This window comes from Xenopus tropicalis, chromosome 1 (assembly GCF_000004195.4).
Source record: "Xenopus tropicalis strain Nigerian chromosome 1, UCB_Xtro_10.0, whole genome shotgun sequence".
NCBI lineage: Eukaryota > Metazoa > Chordata > Amphibia > Anura > Pipidae > Xenopus > Xenopus tropicalis.
Window position 1 is genome coordinate 84411711 of NC_030677.2, and position 17187 is coordinate 84428897.

At 36.8% G+C, this 17187-nt stretch overlaps 1 protein-coding gene across 3 annotated transcripts in view; it reads right to left on the reverse strand.

Moving 5' to 3' along the window:
* The window catches only part of dnah6 (dynein, axonemal, heavy chain 6), a 158292-nt gene that overhangs the window by 61508 nt on the left and 79597 nt on the right, over nt 1-17187 (reverse strand). For all 3 annotated transcript variants that reach the window (XM_031903411.1, XM_031903410.1, XM_031903413.1), the window contains 7 exons: nt 14939-15096; nt 9278-9409; nt 7309-7480; nt 4438-4584; nt 3407-3480; nt 1888-2042; nt 925-1156 (listed from right to left, as the gene is read on the reverse strand). In XM_031903411.1, coding sequence (XP_031759271.1) covers nt 925-1156; nt 1888-2042; nt 3407-3480; nt 4438-4584; nt 7309-7480; nt 9278-9409; nt 14939-15096 — 1070 coding nt within the window. The remainder of the gene's footprint in view (nt 1-924; nt 1157-1887; nt 2043-3406; nt 3481-4437; nt 4585-7308; nt 7481-9277; nt 9410-14938; nt 15097-17187) is intronic.

Sequence of the window (17187 nt, forward strand, 5' to 3'; positions counted from 1 at the left end):
GAAATTACGTTATGCCATCATAACAGTTATTATGGGAAGACGTTCTGTGTGCACAATTAGCTGCTAAGGAGCTAATTGTGCACACAGAACGTCTTCCCATAATAACTGTTATGATGGCATAACATCATTTCCGCAATCAGCAGCTCCCGCCCACCGTGCCTTGCATTATCCCTTGAAAGCCAATTTTTTGTGAAATCCCTTATGCGGCCCAGCCTCATCCTGACTTTGCCTCCTGCGGCCCCCAGGTAAATTGAGTTTGAGCCCCCTGCTGTAGCATAACCAGTGTAAAAGTACAAATTGCTCCCACAATAAAAGGGCACCTATCTCTAAAAAACAATTGCCCCCCAAAAGAGTTGTGGCCTAACACAGGCTTACATAGCAAGAAAATACACATTGGTATGCACCTTGCCAAATAAATAGTGTAGTTTCTCCTTTAGAAGTGGAGGCAATTATTTTTAAGCTATATGTTCACTTTAAAACAGTACATGAGCCTGTGTCTTGAAGCTAAAAGTTGTCAGACTTCTGTTATGACCCTTGTGTATTATACTACAGTTATAACTATTGAAACCACTATTCAGAAAGGTATCAATCCTGACATATTAAAGTAGTGTAAGGCATGAGCAAGGCCTCATTAATTAAATCATTAATACATGTATACTAATCAAGCTTTTAAAACCTGTGACTGGATTTTTTTAACTTATATATCTGGAAATAAAAATGTTTTAGAGGAAATAACAGTGGTGTTAATACTGAAGGTAAGGACAATGATGGGCATTCTATATGACATTTTCAGCTTTAATTGTTAAGATTATACATAGATAGATCGAATACATAGTAGCTATTAGAGCTACAAGGTAGTAAAGAAAAGCTGCTTACTAAAAGCTTCCCTTGCTCACATGTAGATGTTTGTAGAATTAGGCTTACCTGTGTATCAGTAAAGAGAAAAACCATATTTTTATCTTCAACTCCAGCCATTTTGTAAAGTTTCCTTAGATCTTCATGAAAGCTGTCATAATTGTAACCACGACTAAGCTCTATCTGGAAGCATTTATATCCACATATATGAGCTGCTAGTCGGGTTAGAGATTGTTTGCCTGTTCCACCAACACCAACTAATAGGGCATTTCCTCTTTCCTGTCGGATCATCCGTGCAATCCTGCATATTGACATTTAATGATCATAGAAAAAGTTATATAAAAAATGGTAAAAATGGGACACACCTTTAATTAACTTCTAAATTACTTGTTTAAATATGTGTTGTAATATATTAAAACCCTAAAACGTATACTTTAGAAATATGCTGTAGAATACTACCATCACAATATGCATGAAAACATATTAGTATGAAGGAAGGTGCAGCCACACAGGAAACACACTAAAACAGAATACAGTTCATAAGTTAGGATCTATGTTTAGTGATAAGGAAACCTGCCCATTTAGCTTCACCAAAAAATGTATGACACTGCAGAACAGTCATTTGCCCTAAAAATCAATTTACGCGCTTGTGATATATTTAACAAAAGTTGTAGTTGCGATAAATTGTAGTACCTGGATATAATATAGTTACTACCAGTTAACTAAAAACTGGTTTTGTGAGGCAAAAAAAACTGAATTGCAGTGACCCTGTGGAATCCCATATTATTGAATAAAAAAGCAAATCCATTAATATGGATATATGCTAGTTCAGTTACTATCAAGTACAAGGAACTGTTTTAATTGAGAGAAAATTGAAATCATTTTCAAACATTTGAATGATTTGCTTAACATGAATTCTATAGGAGATTGCCTCCGAGCTTTCTAGATAACAGGTTTCTCAATATGAATTCCATACCTGTACCACCAAATAATAATTATAAACAGATTTGGCTGAAAGCTCTGTTTGAGTACCTGGAAACATGCTCGACTGCATCCTGGAAAAACACCAGCTTTACATCTTTAGCATTAGTCAAATTGTAGTCATCTAGGTAATCCTGTAAAACTGATTTAATTTTCTCCATATCAGTTAGATCTTCATAAACTTTATCAGCTTTATCAACTCCAACCTACATATAAAATTAAGAAGGAATTAAAAAATTATACAATGTGCAAATGTGATGGCAATTTAGAAGATTGTTTCAAGCAAGCTAACACTTATGGGCACAAAATACTTTATTATATGTGGCTCTTCTGCAAGTACTGTTAAATACTTCTTGGCAGCAACAGACAGATTTTGTATTAATAAGATTTTATCCTATAGATGTTTAGAGAAATAAATGATATTTGAGATATTAGGGTTGATTCACTAAAGTGCGATAACGCTTATTGCATGCTTTTTTGCGTTAAAATTGATGCAAAAACAACGCACGATTCGCGAAATTATTGTCGTATGCGTTAAGTCGTTTATCGTGTGTTAAATAGCGCGCTACTGCAATGCGTTAATTTTAACGCATGTGTTAATTCTCGCGTAGAAATTATACTAGCGCATGATTCACAAACACATATGAAGCGTTAGATGCGCTAAATATCGCATTAGTCTGTGCGAAAATTAACACCTACCTAGGGCAGGCGGTACTTAAAGAAAATTGTGGTTTGTGAGCTTTTGGCAACAGAACATGGACTTTTGTCAAGTATGTGTTGGCCCTAGAGTGATGCATCCTCCAGTTTTCAGGGAAATGGTCATTTGCAGAAAAGTAGTTTTACGAACATAATGGTTACATGCGTAAAATTGTGTGTTAAACCGTGCACTAACATAGCAAGCGGCGAAATATATCGCGCACAGTGGGAATTAACACACGCGCGGAAAATAACGCAAGAAAAACGCTCATTGTGACTTAAATAACGCAAGCAACATCGCGTCTAAATTAACACAAGTATCCTTTTAGTGAATTGTGCGTTAAGTCGCGAAAAATAAGAAGCAATAAAATTTTTAACGCATGCTATAAATAGCGCTCGTTTTATCGCACTTTAGTGAATCAACCCTATTGTATGATAAAAAAATGATTGAAATATAGTGTATGCACACAAGCCCACTCGATGCAAAAAAACTGCACTGTTTGGACAGTCTAATGTCCAAACAAATTTGTAAGATCCAAGAACTGGATCAGAACTCTTAGCTTATTACATGACTATGGTTTACAGTGGTATCCAAAGCTTTAAATAAGAATTCAATTAATCAAATTCCCCCCTCATTGGCCTCCAGTTTGAGCCTTCCCTTGTGCTGTACACCAGAAAGTGCTGTAATCTGTGACTATGTATGTACAACTGTTAGTGCTATAAGTGGAATATAAATGTAGTGCTATAAGAAAATAAATTCCCATCTATTGATGGTACTTCACTTAACAAAAATCTAAAAATCTATGCATCCATGCATTATATATATATATATATATATATATATATATATATATAGACACGCATATAAATTTACCTTCGTAAAATCTCCGAAAATGATTGGTTTGGTAACAAAGTATTCTGGATCAATCTGAACAGCAAAATGCTTACCTGCAGTCAAAAAAATATCAGTTACACTCATAATACTTGTAGATTTAATAAATATATTATACATGTTTTACACATAATCATATATGTTCTGCAGCTTTTTTTGTAATTATTATAATTCTTAAAGAGGATGCAAAGCTTACAAAAAATAATTTTGTTGTGTCCCCTAGGTTTATTATGTAGGCATTCCAACCTTAAGTACAGATGCAAGAGAATTGTCCAATGAGACATCTTAATGTTATCCAGCATACTGAGAGCAATCTCAGAATGCTGTGCGTGCATGTAGTATTTGCTTGCCAATACTACATTGTATCAAACTTCGGAATGTTGTTTGGGTATTCATAACTATTTAAAATTGCTTTAAGCTTTGCACAAGGATCATATCAAAGCAAGAACAGACAGTTACACATTAACAAAGTATGCAGAACTCTCGCTGTAGGATCATTTTTCACCAAGTGCATCACTGTAACTGGAGGACTTGAAAAACATTTTAGCGTGCAATATTGCTCTAATTATCATTATCTATGGTTGCTTTACTAGTCATAATTATTTTATAATATCTTGAAGAAGTTGTACTCCAAAACCATTTGGGTAGAACAACACTGCTGATGGTTTATTATACCTTTAAAAAAACTGCACAAAGAGATTGCACTAATTGGAGCTTGAATGATCTGAACACTACAAATATAGTTAGTACAAATATTACCAGGTATAACTGGAGTTAATGTACACCCTAGTAAATGAATAACAAATAAAGTGATCTTCTAATGGAGGGTGCATTAAGGTTAGATTAGTCAATATAGCAATACATAGTAGTACTTTAAAATTGGGTTGCAAAACAAGTATATAATGCCTGATCTGGACATGCAAATGATGAGGTAAATTTTCATTGATTTCATTGTCTGGCATGTATAATCTCTGTAATGAAATTATATTATATTTAGGTTGTCATTAACTTACTGGCCATTTCTGATAACATTTCATGGAAATACTGCTTGTCTTCATTGTTAATTAGACGATCATGAAAAATTCTTTGGCACTCATGGCAAAATAATCTGAAAATCTGTGTCTTATCTCGCACTGATCCTGGATCACATTGAAGTATACCTACAAAAATAATTAACTAATTAACTATATTAATATATTTACCACAAAATAAGTCACATCACTAAACCTTCAGGAGATGGCATTACATTCCCTATATTTTTATATGAATCTTCAGTAAGACTTATAATTTATCTACTTATTTATGATGATTTACAGTGTATGATTGAAAGGAAACATGACTGATCAACGATTAACAAAACTGGTTTTAAAAACATTTAAATAAAGAATTTGGAAAATACATTTTACTCAGCAAGAAACACCCTGCAACACATGAGTTGTATTCTAAATTCATAATAGCTTAGTATATTTTAAGCCATACTGTACTAACTATGAGTATGGTACCTCTTTTAAAACCATTAATGTATCTACAGAGCACATTTTTGGTTGGCCAGTTGTTTTTTTTATCAGAGGGGGCGTAATTTAGGGTTAGAAGGTCGTTTGAAACTTTAGGGGCATGTTGAGACAATCCAGCTAGAAGGGCTGCACTGACTGCAATTTTAAAGTAAATGCAATCATGTGCAAAATGCATTCATTAGAAGTGTCCTTGAATTTTTAAGTGATCTAGAACTTAAATACAAAAAGCAGTTGAGAGATTTGCATGTAAAGCAAGTCTAGCATGTGTATAGTGAATACTCCCCCATTCTTACTTCCATGTAGGATTTTCTTTCAATGAGACATAAAAGTAACAATATAATAGTTTGATATGTTATAGTTTGATATGAAGTAACCATCAAAAGATTCCCAGAAACAACAAGGCATTCTCTTGTGAGTCCTAAAGAATAGTCTTTCATGCAAGGCCACACATAACACTTGCCCCAATTTGGATATTTGAGTATGGCCCCAGGAACTTAATAATATTAAAAGTATAGGTAGCAGTCATGAATATATGCACTATAGGTAAGCAGCTGCTTAATCCAGCAGAGGTGACAACTAATCATCCATCACAGCATCTAAAGGTCCCCATACACAGGCCGAGAGTAGCTGCCGATATTGGTCCCTTGGACTGATTCGGCAGCTAATCGGCCCGGGTATGGGCACTCCCGATGGGCCTGCCCAACCGATATCTGGCCTCAAATCGGCCAGATCTCGATCGAGCAGGTTAGAAAATCTAGTGGGATCGGGGACCGCATCGTCTTGTTGATGCGGTCCCCGGAGCGACTTTTCCTATACCTGCCGTTATAATTAGATCGTTTGGCCCCAGGGCCAAATGATCGAATTACCCTGGATTCTTCTGATATCGCCCACCCGTAGGTGGTAAAAATAAAATAAAATATGGCTTCTTAAAAAAAAAAGCACTTGTTTTAGCTGCTAAACGCATTATTCTATTGGCAGCTTGATAAACAGTGCAGGTGGTTTTTAAAGGGGTTGTTCACCTTTGGATTCACTTTTAGTATGATGTAGAGGGTATTATTTTGAGACAATTTGCAATTTTTTATTTTTATTTTTTTATTTACATTTTTGTTCAGTAGCTCTCCAGTTTGTAGAATCAGCAGCTATCTGGTTGCTAGGGGGCATTCATACTTACACTTGGGGTATATTAGACCCTTTAGAGAATTAGAGGCCCAGAAAAAAGTGTGAAAAAATACTTAAAGGTTTGCTCCTCAGCACGTGTCAAAACAGAAAAAAATTATTTTCAAGAATGTTATATCTTACTGCAGAAATAATGAGTCATTTACAACTACAATCGCAGTTGAGGCCATGCAAAAATGGACACAGTTGTTGCGCGACTTCATGCCATTCATTAATGAGTGTCAAACTCATTCCTTGCACTTCCACGCAGTTTCGCATGGCACTAGCGTGTTGATCCCCCTCCTGTTGTAAAGTGTACCTATTAAAGGGCAACTGAACCCTTAAACATAGCTAGAAGTGCCATTGAAATGCCACTGAACTTATTGAACTAGCCTAATGGTTCAGCATCTCTATAGTAGTAATGACCCAGGCCTTCAAAGTTGTCAACATACTGGAATCACTGGAGGTCACCATACTGGAACAGAAGCGTCTGTGACACTCACATGCTCAGTGCGCTCTGAGCAGCTGTTTAGAAGCTAAGCTTAGGGCCTTAAGCCTGTATTATTAATGAATGATGCTAATTGCACAGGCTCCAGGGCTGCTGTGCATTAATAATTTGTATTATTTACTAATCAGCCTATTATTGTGACATTTATGCTCTTTATATACAATATATTTTGCATCAGTCCCTAAGCTCAACAACTAAGAGCAGCACAGAGCATGAAAATCAGCAGAAAAGAAAATGGAGAACTACTGTGGCGGGGTATCCTTGGAGTCACAGATCTTCACTACTAAAGGGCTGTGATTGCCTTGGGATGGTACAGAAACCTAAAACATAGTGTATAGCATAAAATGCTTCAGAAAACCTAAACATAATGTATAACATTTCTAGCTTCAGTTCTCTTTAATGCTGGAAAACCCTGGAGCTACCACCACCACTTGTGCCAAAAGAATCAAGACATAATTTATATACTGAGAGACAGAAATTAAATCAAAATACATGTCAAAAATACATGTCAGTCACAGCACCCACACCATGGTGAACTGCACTTCTCACACTGCCCTTGCAGTCAAAAATGACCCTAAAAGTATTTTTTTAAAGGGTCTGACAAAAATTATACAAGACGTGTTGTGTACCATTTTTTAGATTTGAGACTATATACTAAACTTTCTCGGTTCTTGTACTTACTATATCTTTAAAGGAAAACATTTTACCTTGAACACATTTTGACAAGTCACGTAAATTAAATACATAGTGGGATTTGGCAGGAGTCGGGAGAAGATCAATGCTCATTCTGTGGTAAATTTCCACCGCTGCATCTACTATATTTGTTGCAGCCTGCTTGACAGCTTCAGGAAAATCTGCCAGAAACCCATTAAGGATTGACTAGAGAAAGCAAAAAAAAAAGTAATAATAATAATAATAATAATAAATATATGAAGAGATAAATAGAAAAATATTTTAAAGATTTTTATAGTGTGAAAATCAGAATCAATGTTTTATGTATACTGTATATGAAGAAGATATCTGTATGTATATGACCTTTTATCCAGAATGGATCCCTTAAGACTCCTAAAAATCATTATAATGATGTATTAATTATTATACTATAATAATTGTATTATAATAATAATATAATATGATTAAATAAACCCAATAGGATTGTTTCGCCTCCAGTAAGGATTCATTATTATTTAGTTGGGCTCAAGTGCAAGGTACTGTTTTAATATTACAGAGAAAAAGGAAATCATTTTTAAAAAATAAAATTATTTGCTTAAAATGGAGTTTATGGGAGATGGCCTTCCAGTAATTTGAATCTTTCTGGATAATTGGTTTCCGAATAACAGATCCCATACCTGTATGTTCACAAATGCTTGAGCAGAGGCACACTCCTTGTCATACATGCAAATACTGTACAATTAGCGCAAGAAAACTTTTTTACAAGGCCCTTACTTTACATGTATTTGAAATACTGACCATAAATATATACTACAGCTACAAATATATATATATATACAGACCTGTCACCCTAAGAAATCATTCTAAATCCTTTGTTGAACAAAATAAACTTTATTTACAGGCAGGTGCAATTTTGTGGGAACTGTTATTAAGGCAAGTAGAATATCATCCTAAAAAACTTGCATATGTGCCAGAATTGAGTATTAATGCCCATGCCCATGGGCCCACAAAGTAGCTCACAGGCTATTTTATACACAATTGAATGTGAGGAGTGCAATGACATCTAGAAAGTGCTGAATGGAAAGTGAAAGTAATTGCCTGCCCCATCTGTATGCTTGTGTCATAGAGGCAGGGCAATATATAGCAATATATAATTTTTATGATTTTTAAATACATTTAGGAAATGTAACTGCAACTGAATGCAGTACTTTTCTGTTACTTTCTGCCCTACTGATTTTGTAGCCAGCCTTGAACTTTTCTTTATGAGTCTGTTATTCACCTGACTTCGGCTGCACTGTTTCTACCAGGGAAGAAAATTAAAAGGGACAGACAGTAGTTATATTGACAAATAACTTTAAAACCATTGAAAATGCATGTAGCACAGGATATTGCTTTGTGTTTCACCTACAAATAATAATGTATGTTGGAATCAAAGATTCTTGGGGGAAAGGCCTTTGCCCTATCTTGGCCAATGTAAATAACAGTGTGATGGTTAAAGCATCTGCTATCATCTAATAGCTCCAGTAACAGAATGTGTATTTTCCATCTGTCAGCTTTTAAAGAATAAAATAGATATCAACAATGAACAATTCAAAAGTGACCATCTGGTTCCAGGTAGACAGAGATGGGAAGAGACAATTGAGGCATTATAGCTTACTTCTCAGTGAGCTGGAAACAGTGAAACTGACAAGGCTGGATAGCTGCATAAAAGTAGATGTTCATATTAGTGAGCAATCTTTAATTCTATTTCACTATCTTTACTCTAACTGACAATTTTCTTTGTTAAATAATTTTATTCTGTGCTAATTCAAGAAAAAGCAGATGTCAGTTCAGAGTGCAACTTTTTAAACTGATATTTTTTCCACTGCTGCTGTTAAAATATGTACGGCTGCTAAATACTGAACTTATACTGCAATATTTTGTCTTTTGGGAAATAAATAAATAAGTAAAAACTGCCAGATCTTAGAGTGCATACATCAGTTTTATTTCTTCCAAAGCACTGACCTGAAAAATCTGTTTAAGGCTGTGCTCTGAGGGTGTTGGCAGGCATAGCATGCTGAAGTGCCTTATAAATCGTGGAGTTACCGGATTGCGACCCCCGCCTGGAGGAGCACAAGCAGCTGCAATTGTTACATCCTGGGGGAGGCAAAAACATCAAGCACAACTTGGTTAAACAGAACAATGGCATATTAAGGGACTAAGGCCAAAACTAGCTAGTAATGCAGCTGTTTCAAATTAAACAAATTCCCACCCCAACTTTAAGCTAAATGGATACTGTATATTATCTGGCTTTTGGGACACAAAGATGCATATTTATAAGGTACATTTTTATGGGTGTTTATTGTTTAGATGCACTTCTGTCAGTACTGTCACCATAGAGCAGATCCACCACAATGGAGAGAAGGTACAAATGCAAATGTGTATGAGCTCTATATATATACTGTATATATATATATATATATATATATATACAGTGGCTTGCAAAAGTATTCGGCCCCCTTGAACTTTTCCACATTTTGTCACATTACAGCCACAAACATGAATCAATTTTATTGGAATTCCACGTGAAAGACCAATACAAAGTGGTGTACACGTGAGAAGTGGAACGAAAATCATACATGACTCCAAACATTTTTTACAAATAAATAACTGCAAAGTGGGGTGTGCATAATTATTCAGCCCCCTGAGTCAATACTTTGTAGAAGCACCTATTGCTGCAATTATGGCTGCCAGGCTTTTAGGGTATGTCTCTACCAGCTTTGCACATCTAGAGACTGAAATCCTTGCCCATTCTTCTTTGCAAAACAGCTCCAGCTCAGTCAGATTAGATGGACAGCGTTTGTGAACAGCAGTTTTCAGATCTTGCCACAGATTCTCGATTGGATTTAGATCTGGACTTTGACTGGGCCAATTTTAACACATGGATATGTTTTGTTTAAAACCATTCCATTGTTGCCCTGGCTTTATGTTTAGGGTCGTTGTCCTGCTGGAAGGTGAACCTCCGCCCCAGTCTCAAGTCTTTTGCAGACTCCAAGAGGTTTTCTTCCAAGATTGCCCTGTATTTGGCTCCATCCATCTTCCCATCAACTCTGACCAGCTTCCCTGTCCCTGCTGAAGAGAAGCACCCCCAGAGCATGATGCTACCACCACCATATTTGACAGTGGGGATGGTGTGTTCAGAGTGATGTGCAGTGTTAGTTTTCCGCCACACATAGCGTTTTTCATTTTGGCCAAAAAGTTCCATTTTGGTCTCATCTGACCAGAGCACCTTCTTCCACATGTTTGCTGTGTCCACCACATGGCTTGTGGCAAACTGCAAACGGGACTTCTTATGGTTTTCTGTTAACAATGGCTTTCTTCTTGCCACTCTTCCATAAAGGCCAACTTTGTGCAGTGCACGACTAATAGTTTTCCTATGGACAGATTCCCCCACCTGAGCTGTAGATCTCTGCAGCTCGTCCAGAGTCACCATGGGCCTCTTGGTTGCATTTCTGATCAGCGCTCTCCTTGTTCGGCCTGTGAGTTTAGGTGGACGGCCTTGTCTTGGTAGGTTTACAGTTGTGCCATACTCCTTCCATTTCTGAATGATCGCTTGAACAGTGCTCCGTGGGATGTTCAAGGCTTTGGAAATCTTTTTGTAGCCTAAGCCTGCTTTAAATTTCTCAATAACTTTATCCCTGACCTGTCTGGTGTGTTCTTTGGACTTCATGGTTCATGGTGTTGTTGCTCCCAATATTCTCTTAGACAACCTCTGAGGCCTCACAGAGCAGCTGTATTTGTACTGACATTAGATTACACACAGGTGCACTCTATTTAGTCATTAGCACTCATCAGGCATGTTTATGGGCAACTGACTGCACTCAGACCAAAGGGGGCTGAATAATTTCGCACACCCCACTTTGCAGTTATTTATTTGTAAAAAATGTTTGCAATCATGTATGATTTTCGTTCCACTTCTCACGTGTACACCACTTTGTATTGGTCTTTCACGTGGAATTCCAATAAAATTGATTCATGTTTGCGGCTGTAATGTGACAAAATGTGGAAAAGTTCAAGGGGGCCAAATACTTTTGCAAGCCACTGTATATATATATATATATATATATATATATATATATAATGCAGTATTAATTAAATATTTCATATTTTAAAGCCTACTAATGGTTTTTAAAGGACATGTAAGCCCTACATTTTTCTACCATGTATTTAAGTTGGGCACATCTCCCACACCCACACATTTGTATTGCATATATCCCATCTGTTTGGCAGCACCACATCACATTTTCCTAAAACAAGTGATGAATGAGTCCATAGCGTTTTGCTTTGCCAGAAACTTTCAAAACTTGTAAAAATTAATTTTGAAACTTACATAGCCAAAATTTACTTTAATAAAAAGTTCTTCTTGGATTAAGCAATGTAATGGTTAAGCTGAGCTCAGGAGAGGGTTGGAGAAGAAGCATATTTCCCCAGAAGAGTGCACAGCTAGAGTTTCTATGGAAACCAGCATTGTCATGCTCTTTATTGGCTACTAGACTAGAGGATGTATTTTATAACCTGAGTTGAGAAGAACTTAGCATGCTCAGTTAGCCAAGAGCCAAAGGGGGGCGAGTGGGTTAAATGAGGAGAAGGAATCCTGAATCCTGATGCTGCAGCCTTACTATTATCCTTTGAACAACAGGAGCGGTATTTAAAGATTTCAACAAGGCTGCTCACTAATTAGAATTTTTGTGGGGGGGTTACATATCCTTTAAAGTCCACATAAACAATGGAAACAAAAAGCACTGACAGAAACTGGCATTGTTAGTAAAATTATGAAAGGTAAGCAAATTTATTACACACGATTATGTCACCACTTCAAAGCTTTATAATTTCACTGGTTTTTTGTAAACTGTGGTGTAAAAATTGAAGCTCTTAAGAAATGTCTCTTATAGCCAGTTCACTTATTAGTATCCATAATAAATAGAAAGAACACTACATAAAATGTTCAGAAAATATATGGATAATAATAAGTAAAATGCATTTATACACATATGTTTGCTCCATCCTTCCAAATTTTATACAATAAACCCTCCCAATGGCCCCAGAATATCGGGGAGACATCAGTAAGAGAAAGAAGGTGGAATTGTCCAAATCAGAGTGACTTTTAGAATAAAACTAAGGGGCCTATTTACTAACATTCATATTTTGTTCCTTTACACAAATCGTGCAAAAAATTGTAAAATATACTAATTACTCTAAACCCATGGAAAATTCATAATTTATTCATCTTAAAAACCATGAAAAACTAAATGCGGACAAAGTCATGTAGACATCAATATGAGTTGCCCTAGACAAATTGTAACAATCTGTATTCAATTTGTGGGTTTAGAGGTTTTCGTGATTTTTTTTTTGTTTGTAAGCGCACGAAAATTATTGTGAAAGCAAGGATCTTGAGGTTATATATTCTTTTTACATTAGCTGCTTTAATAAATTACTTTGCATTCATGGTTTTAGTGAAAATAAATTTGTTCATGGTTTTTAAAGCCACTAAAACCACTAAAGAATGTTGATAAATGGGCCTTTTAAATAGTCCTGCGTGCAAGACTATCTACTTGGGTTACATTTCAGTTGCAATTACACCCTTCTATAAAATGTTCTTACTGCATGTATACCTAGCTCACTTTGAATTCTTCACTCAGCTGTAGACTGCTGCTGCTGCTGCTGAATAGCCAAAGGATAAACATCTCTGGCTCAGCTTCACAGTCATTAGGAAAGCGAGATTAATGCTAAGAAATTAGCTCTCCACATATAAAAACTGATTTTGGCAAATGTCATCTGTGTTTGGATGACATACAATCCATTTTCTTTTTCAAATGTCAACTACTTTCTAATAATTATTTGCAATTATTCAGCTATATGATAGTGGCTGAATTGATTACCTGAAACATTTTAAAAAATTATACAGCTTCAAGGATTAAAATGACTTTTAAATCTGTCCCTGGTACTGGGCTGAGTTGGTCATGTTTATCGGCCATCTTTAATTTGCTATTTTATAAAGAGATAAAACTGACATAGCAGAGAGGGGAGGGGGAGAGAGCAGAAGGGAGGGGGAGAGAGGAGCAAACTGAGCAGCTGGTGTCATTCCCTGAAGTCCGACACAGAAGATGTACTCTTACATCTGACTTTACTGGCTACACAAAAATATTTTGCCTTTACATTTAAGGCTTATAATCCTACTGTTTTGCTATGAGCTAATTAACATGGGATGGTAGGCACAAAGGATCTAACCCAGTGCTGTCAAACCGCATCTGGCCTGTGCCCCTCCCCCTTGTGTGGCCCCCCACTTTGTCTGGCTGCTGTGACTGCTTACCTTTGTGTAAGATTTAAACAGTATTGAGTAATGAGATTAACTGGCCCCACTGCATTGTTTACACCTCAGATTCAGGCTGTAATTCTCCTGTATGATTCGCACCTGTAATCCCCTGTAGTGTTCACACCTTTAAATCCCTGTATTGTTCAAACCTTTTAGTCCCTGCATTGTTCACAACTCAGAACCGTAAGTACCCACATTGTTTACCTGGTCACACCTCTAGGAGCAGTGCCAGTATTGTGTCAATGTATGTACTGCCTGCCCTATGCTGTGTGTGTGTGCGTGCCATAATCTGCCTGCCCTATGCTGCCTGTGTGCCATACTATGCCTGCCCTACCCTGCCTGTGTGTGCCGGACTCTGCCTGCCCTATGCTGCCTGTGTGTGCCATACTTTGCCTGCCCTATGCTGCCTGTGTGTGCCATAATCTTTCTGCCCTATGCTACCTGTGTGTGCCATACTGTACCTGCTCTATGCTGCCTGTGGGAGGTGAACCTGGCAGGGGTTTGTTCTGGGAGTTTGTTAGCATTTGAAAATAGTCATTATATAATCCCTAAGATGTGTAATTATGTGCTGGTGGTTGCTATGCTATCCACTGGGGAGGAGGAGTTATATGGATTTAAGGGTATGTCTTAATATGACATAATAAACTTCTTTCACATATGAATGAAGGGTGATATCCTAGCACTGAGCACCAACCATTTCAGTTTTTGCTGCGCTACCACTATTAATGTGAGTATGGTCTTAAAAGCTCTTGTGATAACATGGGTGTGGTTTGAAGTGGCTGCACTTTTAAAAAGGGGAGTGGTCTTCCATTATTAGCCCGCCCCCATGTAGGCCAGAAAAATTCCAGCCCTCAGTACCACAAAAGTTGGACAGCACTAACCTATTGCTAATGATCTACTTGTTACAATTTTTTTGAGTCTATGGTAAGGAATAGACTGACTGAGATCCTGTGCAAGGGATACCTTAAAATTACAAAAGGATTGTGGGACAAATGACATAGCTCAACCCCAGTAATCATACAAACCTATTTTAACTAGCCATACACATGAGAAAAAATTGCATAAAACAAAGATGAAGATTGGTTGGATTGTCAACTGATTTTGACCTAGTCATGTGTGAAAGCCCCTTATCAGCTAGTGCATAGTGCACTGGGAGATAAGCAAGGGAGAGGAGTTCCTCTTTCTGCTGTTCTGATCATTTAGGCTGTCAAGGAATTGTAGGAAAATCATGTAAATCACAAATGTACTTTCAGCTTATTATACGCCACAATTACTAGTTTCATTTCAACAAGATAGAAGCTGTAAAACAGTACCTGTATTTCTTTCCAAAACATTTTTTCTCTATCATAAAATCCTCCAAAATCTTGGTACTGACGAAGCAGCTCTATGGGGGGTTGCGAACCATATCGGTCTAATTTTGGCATGTTTAAATCATCAACAAATATGATAACTCGTTTGTTACCTGGAGCACCTGCATAAGATAGCACAAAGAATTCTATAAGTATGTTCTCTTACTATGAAATAGAGGGTAAGAGAAATAGTTTATACATATTTCAAACAGCACAGTAAAAATGTACTTTTATGGAAGGTGCTTTCAATAGCAATTACATTTACATATAAAGTTTAAAGTTTATTTTTTTTTATTATTAACAAATTTTTATTTTCATAATAAAATATTATCAAAACAACATATAACATACATATTGGCCTTAATACAAGTTATTAGTTTCATAACTTTCAGCTTAGGCCTTGAGTTTTACATTAGTTATTCCTTTTGTCACATAAGGGACATATAAGGGACACTTAGCAGAATCTTAAAAAGATAAGTGAAAGAAAAAAAAGGAAAGGAAAAAGAAAAAAGTAAGGCTAAGAGGGGGAAAAGAAAAAAGGAGAAGGGGAAAAAAAAAAAGGGGGGGGGAAAGAGCAGGGAAGCAGACATTATTAAATTATAGTTAGACTGTACATTACGTTAAGCATGATATAATTGTTTCTTTGTCTACCCTTCGTTGAAGTGTTTCCAAGGGGACCACTTTTTATGGTGGTTGCCCAAAGAGTTTCTATTTCTGGCGTCAAAAAATTCAAACCTTTCAGTGAGGTCTAGAAAATTTACTAACTCTGAAATAGCTGGGGGTAAGTCCGTTTTCCATCGCTGGGCAATTAGTAGTCTCGCCACTTCTAAAAAGTGTACTACCAGACGTTTTTGAGAATATTTTAATAAGTCAAGGTCCAAATTTAAGAGGGCTGTTGAGGGCGTTTTGTGAACTGGGCATTCCAGAACTTTATTAATTAGATCGAACACTTGGGTCCAAAATGAGGCAAGTTTGGGGCATTCCCACCATATGTGGACATGTGATCCATCTTGGCCGCATCCTCTCCAACATTCCTTAGATGCTGTTTGTGGAAAAATTTTGTGCAGTCTCGATGGAACTAGGTACCAGCGATACATCAACTTGATGCTGGGTTCCAAAAGTCTAGCAGATTTAGTTGAGGCCATAATCAGTGTAAAAGCAGTATTCCAGTCTATTGGATCGATTGATAAATTGAGGTCTTTTTCCCATGCAGATATATGTGTCCCTGGTGGTTTAGAGGACTGGTCATTAATTGCCGCATAGAAATGGGATATTCGTGCTCCAGCCATTGTTAGGGAAGTAATTTTTTGCTGAGTAGCAGATAGTTGTTTGGGTTTGCAGTAAGGATTTGCTTTATAAAAACTTGATAGTTGAAGATAGATATAAAATGACTTGGAAGGTAGAGGCCATTTAGTGCGAAGTATTTGAAATGTAGGTAGTTGGTTATTGATCAGGATGTTCGCCCACAAATCTATTCCAGCCTGGAGCCAAGGAGCTGGGTTGAAATTTGGGATAATCCCTTTGAAAGCTGAGAGAGGAAATTTAGGATGAAGACCGAGGCTTAGATGGTCAGAATGTATGGCTGAGTCCCAGACCGTAATTGAAGCATGAAATGTAGGGAAGGACTTGATAGATTTTAGTCTTAGTTTTGGGGGGATCCAGATAAGTTCGTCGAGGTGAAGAAGGGATAATGTGGTTATATCCTTTTCTTGTCTCACCCACTGTGGTTGAGTTGTTGTTGTAAAGATACGTTGTATGAAGTTTAGGTGAGAGGCTTGGTAATATTTTTTAAAGTTAGGAAAACCTAGTCCTCCTTGAAGTTTGCCTTTTGAGAGTGATGCCAACAGGATTCTAGGCTTCTTGGCTTTCCATATATATTTTGAGATTGATTTTTGTAGTGTAATGAAGTATTTGTTGGGAATCCTAATCGGGATTGTCCGGAATAGGTACAGAATTTTCGGTAAAATCATGGTCTTAATAGCGGAAAGTCTAAGTTTAAAGTTTATTTTGTCAAGTGTACCTAAACAAGCAGAGGCTGAAAAATGATTCTGTATGTGTAAATCTCATACTACTTCTACTTAAAAATGTACCTACTAAGTTACATATGTCTGACTGCCAGACAGGCTGAACATGCATGTAGTAAGATGATTAGTCAAGGAAAGGTCCTAGGGTCCTAGGCTGATCAATCTGATTATACAGCACTCAAATTCTTG